Below are 15100 nucleotides of genomic sequence, written 5' to 3' on the forward strand. Positions count from 1 at the left end.
ATCATTACCATCTTTCTAAATTCCACATATATGCGTTAATATACTGTATTGGTGTTTTTCTTTCTGACTTACTTCGCTCTGTATAATAGGCTCCAGTTTCATCCACCTTATTAGAACTGATTCAAATGTATTCTTTTTAATAGCTGAGTAATATTCCATTGTGTATATGTACCACAGCTTTCTTATCCATTCGTCTGCTGATGGACATCTAGGTTGCTTCCATGTCCTGGCTATTATAAACAGTGCTGTGATGAACATTGGGGTACACGTGTCTCTTTCAATTCTGGTTTCCTCAGTGTGTATGCCCAGCAGTGGGATTGCTGGGTCGTATGGCAGTTCTATTTCCAGTTTTTTAAGAAATCTCCACACTGTTCTTCATAGTGGCTGTACTAGTTTGTATTCCCACCAACAGTGTAAGAGGGTTTTTCTCTTTGCATCCTCTCCAGCATTGTTTGTAGACATTTTGATAGCAGCCATTCTGACCGGTGTGAGATGGTACCTCATTGTGGGTTTGATTTGCATTTCTCTGATAATGAGTGGTGTTGAGCATCTTTTCACATGTTTGTTAGCCACCCAGATATGAATTTCAAGTGAGTCTGGTCAGCATGGTTGGGTGTTTCTCTCCAGCTGCATTCAGCAACTCAGGTGAAGATGGCAAGTAGGCAGATGACTGAGGCTTGGAGCATAGTAATCTGGGTGCCATTTTCAGTTCTTCCTGAGATCCGTTGTGGGGAGTGGTAATGACATTAGGCATACGTAACATGCCAGCTTGTTATTATTAGCCGGGCTGTTTATCCATAAAATCTCATCTCATCTCTAATATTATCTTAGGTTGTAGGTACTGTCATTCTCTTCACTTTAATGGAGCATGAACTGCAGGGTAGGACATCATGTGTCCAAGATCACACAGCAAAGGAAATGACAGAATGGGAAGTGAACCAGGGGTCTGGGTTCTGGAGCACCTGCTCCTGCCTGCTCTAGCAATCTGCCTCCCACTCGCTCTGCCTCATTGGCCTCGCCTCACATAGAATCTCAGTCCTGGACAGCTGTGATGATGAACTGAAGTCAGGCCAAGAGGCAGACAGAATGGGGTGAAGGCAGAAAGGTGTTATGGAAAGCACAGTTTGACTTGGTTTAGATGAAGACTGATGGTTCATGATCTCTTTTCCTTCAGGCTGGGCCCCTCTCCTCCCTTGCGCCAGGGTTCTGGCAGATGCTGAGCTCAGAGGCTCAGCTTGTGCTTAGCCTTGGGCAGAGGAATGAGGTCAGATTCACTCCATGTTCCATTAGATGTCTGGGGTATTTGAAAAGCTCTCTGAGTTATTTGGACAGGGTAAGGATTTCTAACTCTGCAAATTAACTTCCTTCACCCTTACGCTCGTGTTCCCAAATAACTCTGGTCCTTTTCAGGGTATCTGCTTCAGGGTTATGGTGACAAGTGAATCCATTGGCAGCTGGGCTTATGGCTTTGTTAGATGGGGAGAATAAGGGAGGCTTGTGTCCTAAGCTTTGGAATTCTGCTATAAATTAACTCACTGTCTTCCCTTCCTCTCCACTCACTGTCCTCCCTTCCTCTCCTACCACCTCTTGTGCATATTAGGAGTGTCTCAGATCTGATAGGGAAGGCCATTTTGTTTGTAGGGCCATTTCTGCTTGTTGAAGTTCTCTATTTATTGTGAAGAATCTTTAGGTAAAGCAGAAGAGTCCCAGGACAAAGGGCTGATGCTAGATCCTCACAAACTTTTTCTGAAAAGGGCCAAATTATAAATATTTATACTTTGTGGGTCATGTAGCCTCAGTTACAACTATCCAACTGTATCTTTGTAATGCGAAAGTAGCCATGATACACAAATGAATGAGTTAAGAGTTGTGTTCCAATAAGACTTTATTTACAAATACAGGTGGCAACTTCTGGTTATAGTTTGCCTAACCCTTGACTGTAAGTCTTGACTATAATTCCCTTTCTCCCCAGTTAGCAGACTATTTCCTTGGAAGAGAGGGATGGAGGAGGTAAGGACATCCACTGGGGTTCGTACTTTTCTTCTGATGGTTGGAAGATACTGACCTCAAGAATTGATCTATTTTCTAGACAGCAAGCCTAATTCTTGCCTTTTCTTGACTTTATCATTGACTTGCTTCCAAGATCTGTGTAACAGAGGGAGACAAGGAAGAGGAGTGGGCTTCTGAAGGGGAATAATGGCAAGCTGGAATTAATCCAGTAGGCAAAGGAAGCCACATGTGTTATCCTCATATTCCAGATTGCCTACCTTTTGGAGGAAAGAGATGAGCAAAATAGATCCTTTTTTAAATCTTATCTCCCCCTACTCCTTCCTTTTATCTGTTATGGGGCACTTTTTTTCCCCAATATTTCCTCAAACTTTATTTTTTTGAGTACCTTTTAATTGAAGGTACCATTTTAATTGAGTATCTTTTAATTGAAGTTTTAGTTGAGTTACAGTGTTGTGTTAATTTCAGGTGTATTTTTATTCAGATTGTTTTCCCTTCTAGGTCATTACATAAAATATTGAGTATAGTTCCCTGTGCTGTATAGTGGGACTTTTTTGGTTGTATCTTTTCTCTTCTATATAGAGTAGTGTAAATATGTCAATCCCAAACTCCTAATTTATCCCCCCTGCCTTTTCCCCTTTGGTAACTATAAATTTGTTTTCTATGTCTGTGTGTCTATTTCTGATTCATATATAAGTTCATTTGTACTATTTTTTTGTAGAGCCAACATATAAGTGATACACGATATTTACCTTTCTCTGACTTACTTCGCTTAGTATGATAATCTCTAGGTCCATTCATGTCATTGCAAACGGCATTATTTCATTCTTTTTTTGGCTGAATATGTATATGAATCTGCCTGCCAGTGCAGGGGAGGCAGGTCTGTGGGTTCGATCCCTGAACAGGGAAGATACTCTGGAGAAGGAAAGGGCAGCTCATTCTAGTATTCTCTCCTGGGAAATCCCATGGACAGAGGAGCCTAGTGGGCTACAGTCTATGGTGGTGTTAGAGTCGGACACGACTTAAGTGACTAAACCACCACCACATGTATATATACACACCAATTTTTATTTATATGGTGTGTATATATACACACCAATCTTTTTCTTTATATCAATATTTCTTTCAAAATTCCGTTCATCTGGAATTTTGTCTTATAGAAACACCACAGGTGAGTGAGAAATATCAAAACGTGCGTGCTTTGGAAGTGTGGGCCCCTTAGTGGAGAAACCACATTACCAAGAACTCTATAACTAAAAGTCAGGAAGGATTCAAGGAGAGAACCTAGTTTGAGCCCTTATTTTCTCCTCTCAGCATCTATGTTCCGGGGAACTTCTGGCAACTCCAGGTGAGGACATCTACAGGAGAAGATCAATAACTATGAAGGTATGCTGCGTATATACATACATATATATATATGAAAGTGAAAGTCACTCAGGTCCGACTCTTTGTGACCCTATGGACTGTATAATCCAAGGAATTCTCCAGGAGAGGATATTGGAGTGGGTAGCCTTTCCCTTCTCCAGGGGATCTTCCCAACCCAGGGATCGAACCCAGGTCTCCTGCATTGCAGGCGGATTCTTTACCAACTGAGCCACAAGGGAAGCCATATATATATATATATGATCTTCTGTTGTAAAGAGAAATCTTAAGCAGAGAACATCGACGGTTCACCATCAGAGGAGAGAAAAAGGTAGGACAGACACAAGAAGCATCTAGACAGCAAAGTAAGAGGGAACTTAAGACTCATCCTATTAGATGCTTTTCTCTTCATGTTCCAAATATTGTTTCTTTGCTCTGTTCCTATGAGCTTGGGTATGGCCCTCTTAACACTAGGCTGAGTCTCCCAACACAGAGATTCTTACATCATGTACTTGCGGAGCCTGCTGTGTATAGCTGATAGACCACTCTAGCCTGGCAAGATTAAACTCTGTTGTTTCGTTCTTCTATTTCAGGGGTTGATGAACTTTTTCTGTGAAGGGTCAGACAATAAATATTTTAGGCTTTGTGAACCATAGGTCTCTGTCACAATGACCCAACTCTGCCCTTGTAGCATGTAGGCAACTGTAGGCAATAGGTAAATAACCAGGTGTGACTGATTCAATGAAACTGTTTTTCCAAAAACAGATGCGGGGCTAGATTTGGCCCACAGGTTTGTCAACTCCTGTTCTATAGGAGAATGTGAAAAGAGCTCATTATACTTAAGTCTGCAGCTTCTTCTTCTTGGAAGCATGCTTGAGATCAGCTGATAGATATATTAAGAGACCTAGAAGTATCACCTGTATGTCTGCCTGCTCAGGGGAGGCACAAATAGTTGACAGAATTCCTAAACACTGGACCAGTCCTTAAAATTTGTTTAAATTTTATTTTTATTTACATTAGAGTATAGTTGATTAACAATGTTGTGTTAGTTTAAGGTATAAAGCAAAGTGATTCAGTTACACATATATCTATTCTCTTTCAGACTCTTTTCCCATACAGGTTTGTACATAATACTGAATATAATCCCCTGTGCTATTCAGTAGGACCTTCTTCATTGTCTGTTTTATATATAGCAGTGTGTATATGTTAATCCCAAACTCCAATTTATATATTTATTTAATATTCCCCCCTTTCCCATTTTGTATACATACATATCTACTTTTTATCAGATTCTTTTCCCTTAGAGATTATTACATAATATTGAGTATAGTTCCCTGTGCTATACAGTAGATTCATGTTGGTTATCTCTTTCATAGAAAGTGAAAGTGAAGTCACTCAGTCGTGTCCGACTCTTCGCGACCCCATGGACTGTGGCCTACCAGGCTCCTCTGTCCATGGGATTTCCTAGGCAAGAGTACTGGAGTGGGTTGCCATTGCCTTCTCCCACATATAAAGTAGTATGTATGTATCAGTCCCAAACTCTTAATTTATCCTTCCCACCCTTTCTCCAGTAACCAAAATTGTTTTCTATGTCTGTAGGATTATTTGTTTTGTATGTGAAAGTTCACTTGTATAATTTTCTTTTAGAACCTCCATATAAATATCATATGATATTTGTCTAACTCTGGCTTATTTAGTATGATAATCTCTGCATGCATCCATGTTGCTGCAAATGGCAATATTTCATTCTTTTTTTTACAGCTGAGTATTAATTCCATTGTGTGTGTATGCACACACACACACACCCCAAGTCTTCCTTATCCATTTATCAGTGACAGGTGATGGACATATAGGTTGCTTCCATGTTTTGGCTGCTGTAAATAGTGCTGCTATGACTACTGCAGTGCATATATCTTTTCAAATTATGGTTTTCTCTGGATATATGCATGGGAATGGGATAGCTGGATCACGTGGTAACAGTCTTTTTAGTTTTTTAAGGAACTTCCACGGTGGCTGTACCAGTTTACATTCCTACCGACGGAAAGGAGCACTTTTAAGGGAAGGCATACATGTGAGTGTGCTGAGCAGGGAGAAACACTTGGTTAAGCAGGTTTCTGTAATGCAGGCTTCTTAAAGTTCTGCAATAATCAAGGAATTATAAAATTATAAGAGGGGAATAGAATATTAATTCAGTATATTCACCCCAAATTTATATTTTTGGTAGTGGGAGTACCAAATAGTGCAATGAAGATAAGTAGGATTGAAGAGGGCAGAGCAATGAGGGTTATCATTTGGGCAGTGGTGTTTCTTTTAAGATCTATCTCAGCCTGTCCCCTTCTTTATGATCCATTGCTGACCATTCCCCTTTGGCATTTGTCTTAGAAACACCACAGGTGAGTGGTAAGTATCAATCCATGTGTGCTTTGAAAATGTGGGCCCCTTATCGCAGGGACCACATTACCAAAAACTCTATAAGTCTCAAAAGACAAAAGTCAGGAAGGACTCAAAGGAAAACCCTGGTCTGAGCCCTTATTTTCTCCTCCCAGCACCTACATTCTGGGAGCTCTTGACTGCCTTCAAGTGAGGACAAGATCTACAGGACAAGATCATTGGCTATGAAGGTATGCTGCATATATATTCTGTTGTAGAAAAAAAAAAAAAACTCAGGCAAAGAAGATCAACTGTTCACCATCAGAGGAGAGAAAAAGGTAAGACACAGACATAAGAAGCAGCATCTAGAGAGCAGAGTAAGAAAGAACTTAAGGCCTGTCCTATTTGATGCTTCTCTCTTCATGTTCCAAATATTGTTTCTGCGCTGTTTTTAGTTTTTTAAGGAAACTCCATACTGTTCTTCATAGTGGCTGTACCAATTTACATTCCCACCGACTGAAAGGAGCACTTTTAAGGGAAGGCATACTTGTGAGTGTTGTGAGCAGGGAGAGAACAGGTTTTGGAAACACCTGGTTAAGCAGATTTCTATGAGGTAGGCTTCTCAGAGTTCTGCAATGATCAAGGAATTATAAAATTATAAGAGGGGAATAGAATGTTATTTTATTTCAGTATAGTCACCCCAAATTTCTGTTTTCAGTAGGGGGAGTACCAAATAGTGCCTTGAAGATAATTAGGATTGAAGGGGAAGAGCATTCAGGGTTAAGAATGGGGCAGTGGTATGCCATTTAAGGTCTGGCTCAGCCTGTCCCCTTCTTTATGAACCATTACTGACCATTCACCTATGAAATTTGTCTTACAGGAACATCACAGGTAAGTGATAAGTATCAAACAAAGCATGTGCACTTTGAAAATGTGGGCCTCTTATTGCAGGAACATTACCAAGAACTCTATAAAAGACAACAGTTAGGAAGGACTCAAAGGGAAAACCTAGTCTGAGCCCTTATTTTCTCCTCCCAGCACCTACATTCTGGAAGCTCCTGACTGCCTTCAAGTGAGGACATCTATAGGAAAAGATCGACTATGAAGGTATGATGCATATTCTATTCTATTCTATTGTAGGAAAAAGCTTAAGTAAAGAAGATTGGGTTTTTGCCATCAGAGGAAAGAAAAGGGTAAGACACAGACTCAAGAAACATCTAGAGAGCAGAGCAAGAAAGAACTTAAGACGCATCCTATTAGCTACTTCTCTCTTCATATTTCAAATATTACTTCTGTGCTCTGTTCTATGAGCTTGGGTGTGGCCCCCTTGACACTAGGCTGAGTCTCCCAACTCAGATGTGCTCACATCATGGACTTGTGGAGCCTGCCGTTGTATGACTGACAGACCACTGTAGGCCTGGCAAGATTAGACTCTATTGGTTCGTTCTACTTCAGGGGTTGACAAACTTTTCCTGTGAAAGGTCAGACAGTAAATATTTTAGGATCTGTGAGCCATAATGTCACAGTGACCCAACTCTGCCATTGTAGGATGAAGGCAGCTACAGACAGTGGTTAAATGATCAGGTGTGGCTGATTCAATGAAACTGCTTTTATAAAATATAGGAGGCTGGATTTGGCCCACAGGTCATAGTTGGTCAACCCCTGTTCATAGAAAAAGATGAAACTAGGTCATCATGCTTAATGCTACAGCTTCGTATTCCTGGAAACATGCTTGAGATGAGCTGATGGGGATGTATGAAGAGACCTAGGAGTATCACCTGTATGTCTCCCTGCTCAGGGAAGGTGCTAGTAGTTAATGACAGAATTCCTACACGCTGGAGCAGTCCTTATAATCTTTTTCATTTTCATTTTTATTTTATTTTGGAGTATAAAATTTATAAAATGTTTTATAGTTGATTTACAATGTTGTGTTAGTTTCAGGTGTACAGCAGAGTGATTCAGTTACATACATACATGTATCTATCTTTTTCAGATTCTTTTCCCATATAGGTTATTATATAATATTGAATATAGTCCCCTGTGCTATTCAGTAGGAACTTCTTGGTTATTTTATATACATATATAGCAGTGTGTATATGTTAAACCCAAACTCCAAATTTATCCCCTCCCTTTCTCATTTGGTAACCATAAATTTGTTTTCTATGTCTGTGGGTCTATTTCTCTTTTGTATATGAGTTCATTTATATCATTTTTTTGAATCCTTGTTAAAAATATCATCATGTTAACCTTTCTCTGGCTTATTTCATTTCTCTATGTCTAAACATACTGCAAGTGGCTGGAGTAGTATTCTATTGTGTGTGTATACACACACACCACATGTTCTTTATCCTTCATCAGTGACTCAAGATGGACGTTTAGTTTGCCTTCATGTCTTGTCTATTGTAAACAGTGCTAGGAACCGTGGGGTGCATGTGTTTTTTCAAATCATGATTTTCTCCAGATGTATGCCCAGGAGTGGGACTGCAGGGTTATATGGTAACTATCTTTTCATATTTTTAAGGAACTTCCATACTGCTCACCACAGTGGCTGTACTCATTTGCATTCCCACCAACTGTTCAGAGCACTTCTATAGCAAAGGCATACGTAACTAGTGTTCTGAGCAGGGAGAAATGCTTGGCTAAGCAGACTTCTCAAGAGTTCTGCAATGATCAAGGAATTATAAATTATAAGAGGGGAATAGAATATTATTTTATTTTAATATAAGCACCCCAAATATCTGTTTTTAGTAGGGGGAGAGCCAAATACTGCCCCAAAGATAATTAGGATTGAAGGATGTAGAGCAGTAAGGTTATAAATTGGGCAGTAGTGTGCCTTTTAAGATCTGGCTTAGCCTGTGCCTTTTTTTGTGAACCATTCTTGACCCCTAACCATTCCCCTTTGGCTCTTTTTTTTTTTTTTTTTTTAACAGAAACACTACAGGTGAGTGGACGTGTGGGCCTGTTATCACTATTATTATTATTGCAGGAACCACATCACCAAGAACTCTATGACTAAGTGTTAAAAGACAAAAGATGGGAAGGAACAGCACAGTCTGAGCCTTTATTTTCTCCTTCAAGCATCTATATTCTGGGAGCTCCTGACTAATTCCAAGTGAGGACGTCTACAGGAGAAGATCATTAAGTATGAAGGTATGCTGCATATATATATTCTGTCATAAAAAGAAATCTTCAGCAAAGAACACTGACTATTCACCATCAGAGGAGAGAAAAAGGTAAGACTCAGACACAAGAAGCATGTGGAGAGCAGAGTAAGAGGGAACTTAAAGCCTGTCGTATTAGATGCTTCTCTCCATGTTCCAAATACTGCGTCTTTGCTCTGCTCCTGTGAGCTTGGGTATGGCCCTCTTAACACTAGGCTGTCTCCCAACACAGAGGTTCTCCCTTCACGTACTTGTGGAGCCTGCTGTGTATAGCTGATAGACCACTCTAGGCCTGGCAAGGTTAGACTCTATTGGTTTGTTCTTCTATTTCAGGGGTTGGCAAACTTTTCCTGTAAAGGGTCAGACAATAAATATTTTAGGCTTTGTGAGCCATATAGTCTCTGTCACAATGACCTGACTCTGCCCTTGTAGGCAACCGTAGACAATCGGTAAATGACCAGGTGTGCTGTTTCAATAAAACTGCTTTTCAAAAAACAGATGCGGGGCTGGATTTGGCCCACAGGTCTCAGTTTGTCAACCCCTATTCTATAGGAAAATGTGAAAGTGGTTCATTATATTAATACCTAAGGCTACAGCTTCTTCTTCCTGGAAACATGCTTGAGATCAACCGATAGATGTATGAAGACACCTAGAACTATCCCTTGTGTATCTCCCTGCTCAGGCGCGGTGCTAGTAATTGATGACAGGGTTCCTTCCCATAAGACCAGTCCTTACAATTTAAAAAAAAAATTTTGATTTTATATTAGAGTTGATTTACAATGTTGTGCTAATTTCAGGTGTACAGCACAGTGATTCAGTTATACATATACATTATGTATTGTTTTTTAGATTCTTTTCCTATACAGGTTATTGTATAATATTGAATATAGTTTCCTGTGCTATTCAGTAGGACCTTCTTGATTATCTATTTTATTTATATATTAGTGTGTTTATCGGAGAAGGCAATGGCAACCCACTCCAGTACTCTTGCCTGAAAAATCCCATGGATGGAGGAGCCTGGTAGGCTGCAGTCCATGGGGTCGCTAAGAGTCGGACACGACTGAGCGACTTCCCTTTCACTTTCCACTTTCCTGCATTGGAGAAGGAAATGGCAACCCACTCCAGTGTTCTTGCCTGGAGAATCCCAGGGACGGGGGAGCCTGGTAGGCTGCAGTCCATGGGGTCGCACAGAGTCGGACACGACTGAAGCGACTTAGCAGCAGCAGTGTATTTATGTTCATCCCAGACTCCAAATTTATCTCCCCTTTCCCCATTTTGTAACCATAAATTTGTTTTCTACATCTGTGGGACTATTGCTGTTTTGTGTATAAATTATTTCTATCATTTTTTTAAAAAATCCCCATATAAGTGATAACATACAATATTTGTCTTTCTCTGGCTTGCTTTACTTACTATGATAATATTAGGAACATCCATGTTGCTGCAAATGGCTGAGTAATATCCCTGTGCATATATATGATGGTATGTATGTGTGTATATATATACACACACCCCACACCTTCCTTATCCATTCATCAGCAACAGGTGATGGATAGTTAGGCTGCCTCTATGTCTTAGCTATTGTAAGTAGTTCTATGTGGGGGTGCATGTATCTTTTCAAGTTATGATTTTCTCTAGATGTATGCCCAGGAATGGGATTGTTCAGTCATATGGTAACTCTCTTTTTAGTTTTGCAATGAACTTCTATACTATTCTCTACAGTGGCTGTAAGAGTTTACATTCCTACCAGCTGTACAGAGCACTTTTAAGGTAAGGCATACCCATGAGTGTTCTGAGCAGGGAGAAACACTTGGTTAAGCAGGTTTATATCATGCAGGCTTCTCAGAGTTCTGCAGTGATCAAGGAATTATAAAATTATAAGAGAGGACTAGAATATTATTTTATTTTATCGTAAGCACCCCAAATTTGTTTTTGGTAGGGGAAGTACCAAATAGCGCCTTAAATAATTAGGATTAAAGGGGGCAGAGCATTAAGGGTTATAAATTGGGCAGCGGTGTGCCATTTGAGGTCCTGCTCAGCCTGTCCCCTGACCATTCGCCTTTGGCCTTGTCTTACAGAAACCCTACAGGTGAGTGATAATTATCAAACAAAGCATGTGCACTTTGAAATTGTGGGCCTCTTATTGCAGGAATCACCTCACCAAGAACTCTAGGACTTAAAAGACAACCTTTTATAGGAACAGTTTGTCAATCCCTGAAACAGAAGAACAAACCAATAGAGTCTCCCAGCACAAAGGTTCTCCAAACCTTAAAAGTCAGGAAAGATTCAAAGGGAAAACCTAGTCTGAACACTTATTTTCACTTTCCAGCCTCTACCCTCTGGGAGCTCCTGACTACCTCCAGGTGAGGACATCTACAGGAGAAGATTATGGACTATGAAGGTATGCTCCATATATATTCTGTTGTTCTCTGCCTAACGTTTCTTTTTCACATCAACTGTTCACCATCAAAGGAGAGAAAAAGGTAAGACACAGACACAAGAAACATCTCCGAGAAGCCTGTACCATGGAAACCTGCTTAGCCAACTGTTTCTCCCTCTCAGTGCACTCGCACTCACGTGGATGCCTTACCTTAAGACTCATCCTATCTGATGCTTTTCTCTGCATGTTCCAAATACTGTTTCTTCGCTCTGTTCCAGTGAGCTTGGGTATGGCCTTCTTGACACTAGGCCGAGTCTCCCAACACAGAGATTCTCACATCATGTACTTGTGGAGCCTGCTGACCTTAAAATCTCTTTTAATCGTGTTCCAGACACTCACTTAAGGAGTCTGTTTACCATTTCTGATATAGTGTATTACCACCTTTGATATGGTATATAAACTTAACTAGATTGCTTTCAAATACACCATCTAAAATAAATTTTTGCATTAATTTCCATACATGGGTTCTATTTCTTAGTATTCTACAAAGATTTCTACAAAGATTTCTAAGCTTACCACTTGCTAAATGTAGTTTGAGAACCATGAGTTTAAAATGCTAATCACTTTACGGCACAGCTAGCTAGCTTTGTTGTTAAGTCTTTGTCTAAAATAAAAGTACCATAGATTAGCTGAGAAATCTGCTGTTGAAAAAGCAGCCACAAAAATGAAGCTTTCATTTTGGAAGAAAAGTCAGTTTCAGATCCATTGAGAAAGTCAAGCTCATCTCCAGGGTAATGCTTACTCAGAAGTGAAAGTCGCTCAGTCGTGTCGGATTCTTTGCGACCCCATGGACTATACAGTCCCTGGAATTCTCCAGGCCAGAATACTGGAGTGGGTAGCCTTTCCCCTCTCCAAGGGATCTTCCTGACCCAGGAATCGAACCCGGGTCTCCTGCATTGCAGGCAGATTCTCTACCAACTGAGCTAATAGGGAAGCCCCAATGCTTACTTAGGAATAATTAAAACATAGTTTTAACAGTTCAGTTTTTAATTCTTACTTTACTAGTTATGCTTAAAACCTATCTCTATACAAGTATTCTTTTCTTTACTTACTATGATCCTGGTAATGAATGTGGTGTAATAAAAAATTAAAGTACCAATTGCTCCCCCACGGTGCCTAATCCACTCTTCTCTAGCTGGGGCTCTCCAGCAGCCCACACCTCTGTCAGCAACACTCTCCTAGCTTCTAGTTCCCACACTTAATACCAAATGGTTGGGCCGTTAGCAGGAGCCTGAGGGCAAGGGTTAGGGGAGAGTAAGACTGCCAGCTCAGAGGGGATGCTATCTGAACCACAAGGTAAACCACAGGGGTTAACCAGGCTACCTCCACCTCCTCTGCAGTTCTGGCCCCCAAACCTTTTGCAGCATCACAGTCAGCCATCAGAGTCCTCAGTGTCCTCAACCTCCTCTCTGAACATTTCCTGCTTCTCTCGAGGCCTCTCATGTGGCAGCTGGACTTCTGCTTTCCTGTGCCAAGGTGAGTGGGCTCTGTGTTCCTCTGGACCATCATTTGTGCCTCAGCTCCTTCAAAATCATGCCATCAAACACTACTTCCTGCTCCCCATCCTTCTTAACAGTCCCTCTGCCTCGTGCTTGGAAGCCACTCTAGTGCCTCAATCTCTCTTCCATCACTATTCCCGCCATCATTCTTAGAAATTCACTCTGGACTCTTAGCCTCATTCTTTTCAATGAGTTTTGTCCTTTGCTTTTGTGGTCATTTTATGAGCCTTGTCATCACTAACTGTATTTGTCTAATAAATATCACTCTATTGCTGACTCCTAGCATTTTAATTCAAGCCCTTAGTGTCTTGGTTCTATCAGTTCTTCATTTTCCTTCTAACCTACCTTAGATTCAGTGGCCCCTCATTCCAATCACTCCTTTAATCAATACCTTCAACAAACTTGGCTTTTTCCCTCCTTACCTTGTAGTTACTTGGTAAAAGCCCACCACCGGTTAAATCTAACTTTCTGCCCTTCCTTACCTGAACCAAGCAGGCTCATGTGGCTGGAAAGAAACATACACACAGATTTGTCTTACTTAAAATATACAAATAAGTGGATCCCATTGCAACCCTACCATAGTGCCCTAGTCAATTTGCTCTTTTAGAGGAATATTTTACACTTTCCTTTCTCACTCAGCTAATGATCTTGCTTCTTATTTGACTGGAAAATAGAAGCAGAAACCATCTGTATGTTCCCATCACAAATCTGCATCTGTAGCTGGTTTTACTCTTCTCTCTTTCCTTTGATGGATGAATGGTCCATCTCATCTATATCTAATTCTGCAACGGAGTATGTTCCCTTGAGAAGCTGACTGCTTCAGTTAGTCCACTCTTTACTGGCTTCTTTCTATCACCCTAAAACAAACTATGATGCCTTCCTCAATCCTGCATCCTCTTCCAGCTACTACCTGATTTCTCTGCAAAATCTCTTTCCAAATTTCACTACATTCACATCCTCCATTTATGATCTCTCTTGAACCCACTCCAATCAGACATTTATTCCTACGGCTTCACTCTGTCACCTGACAATTTCCATGTCACTAAATCTAGTGGCCCTTTTTCAGTCCTCTCTTGACTCAACAACACCGTTCAGCAGTTGGTGACTTCCTCCTTGAGATGGTTTCTCCAGTTGGCTTCCAGGACACCTCTCAGTTTCTCACCCATTTTACCAGCACTTTTCTCCAACTTCTCTTGCCAGATCCATTCCCTCTTCCCAGCCTGTAATCCCTAGGGCCTCAGGGTAGTTCTGACCTTTCCTTTAGGTTGCTGCTAAGTCGCTTCAGTCGTGTCCGACTCTGTGCAACCCCATGGACTGCAGCCCACCAGGCTCCCCCATCCCTGGGATTCGCCAGGCAAGAGTACTGGAGTGGGGTGCCATGCCTTTTCCCTCATTTAGGTTAGATCTATCCAAACTTACACTGACCTGCCTACCAGCTATTTCTGGATATTGAAGTGGCTCACTGTGTCTTTTGCTCTACATTGTAAGCCCCTGTAGGCAGAGGCTGACTCGGAACCCTCAAGTGCCCAGTGTACGTGTGGGTGGGTGGGGGTCTGTACCTGGTAAGTCTCGATGGGGCGGTTTTCCATGTTGAGATCCCAGACTTTGACGGTCAGATAGTCTCTGGTCATGATATACCTCCCACTGTGGCTGAACTTCACATCCGAAATTGAAGAGATAATTTCAGAGAAAAATGACCTGTTGCTTGGATCTTCTGGCTCTTCAAAAACTGCAGAACAAAAAGCAAAAGAGAACAAATTTAGTACCTCCTTATTAACTGATGTGAACGTGTTTGGGCCAGCTAGAAAGGCAACCATCTAACTTAGGGTTGGAATCGGGCGCGCAGACCTGTCAGCTCCCTGGCAGTAGAACAAACTGTCACTGGTTTCTATATCATGTTTCTCATGGAAGGACTCTCACGGGACTTGTTCTGTTCACAGAGCTGACTGCACAAACTCTGTTTCACATTTCCCCATGGTCGCTGGTATCATTGTGATACCAGCAATGGTATCCATTGCTACATACCAAAATATAGTCTTCTTAGATGCTTAAAATTTTTTTTTCTACTTTTTTGAGATGTAATTCATATACCATAGAATTTACTCATCTAAATTTTACAGTTTATGTGATTATATTAAAGATAATACCACCAACCATGCAATCATCAACAAAGCCTAAATTTAGGACATTTGCATCATCTCCTCCCCCCACAAAAAACCCTGAACTACTTCATACCCATTAGCACTTACTCCCGTTCCCTA

The 15100-nt window shown here is 41.0% G+C and overlaps 1 protein-coding gene and 1 long non-coding RNA gene across 30 annotated transcripts in view; one reads left to right on the forward strand and one right to left on the reverse strand.

Moving 5' to 3' along the window:
* Nucleotides 1-15100, forward strand: part of LOC147369607 (uncharacterized) — a 122046-nt gene that overhangs the window by 104353 nt on the left and 2593 nt on the right. The window contains exons 3-7 of one of the 3 annotated variants that reach the window (XR_015167628.1): nucleotides 3322-3393; nucleotides 5916-5990; nucleotides 6778-6846; nucleotides 8726-8889; nucleotides 11230-11301. This is a non-coding gene — a long non-coding RNA (uncharacterized LOC147369607). The remainder of the gene's footprint in view (nucleotides 1-3321; nucleotides 3394-5915; nucleotides 5991-6777; nucleotides 6847-8725; nucleotides 8890-11229; nucleotides 11302-15100) is intronic. The other 2 variants (XR_015167632.1, XR_015167629.1) reach the window with 2 other exon arrangements.
* Nucleotides 1-15100, reverse strand: part of PPP2R2B (protein phosphatase 2 regulatory subunit Bbeta) — a 713296-nt gene that overhangs the window by 5712 nt on the left and 692484 nt on the right. For all 27 annotated transcript variants that reach the window (XM_086412213.1, XM_086412212.1, XM_086412210.1 and 24 more), the window contains one exon: nucleotides 14399-14568. In XM_086412213.1, coding sequence (XP_086268339.1) covers nucleotides 14399-14568 — 170 coding nt within the window. The remainder of the gene's footprint in view (nucleotides 1-14398; nucleotides 14569-15100) is intronic.

The sequence above is a fragment of the Bos grunniens genome, chromosome 7, assembly GCF_055505025.1.
Source record: "Bos grunniens cultivar Pamir isolate PY7600 chromosome 7, Bosgru_T2T1.0, whole genome shotgun sequence".
In the NCBI taxonomy this organism is placed as follows: Eukaryota; Metazoa; Chordata; class Mammalia; order Artiodactyla; family Bovidae; genus Bos; species Bos grunniens.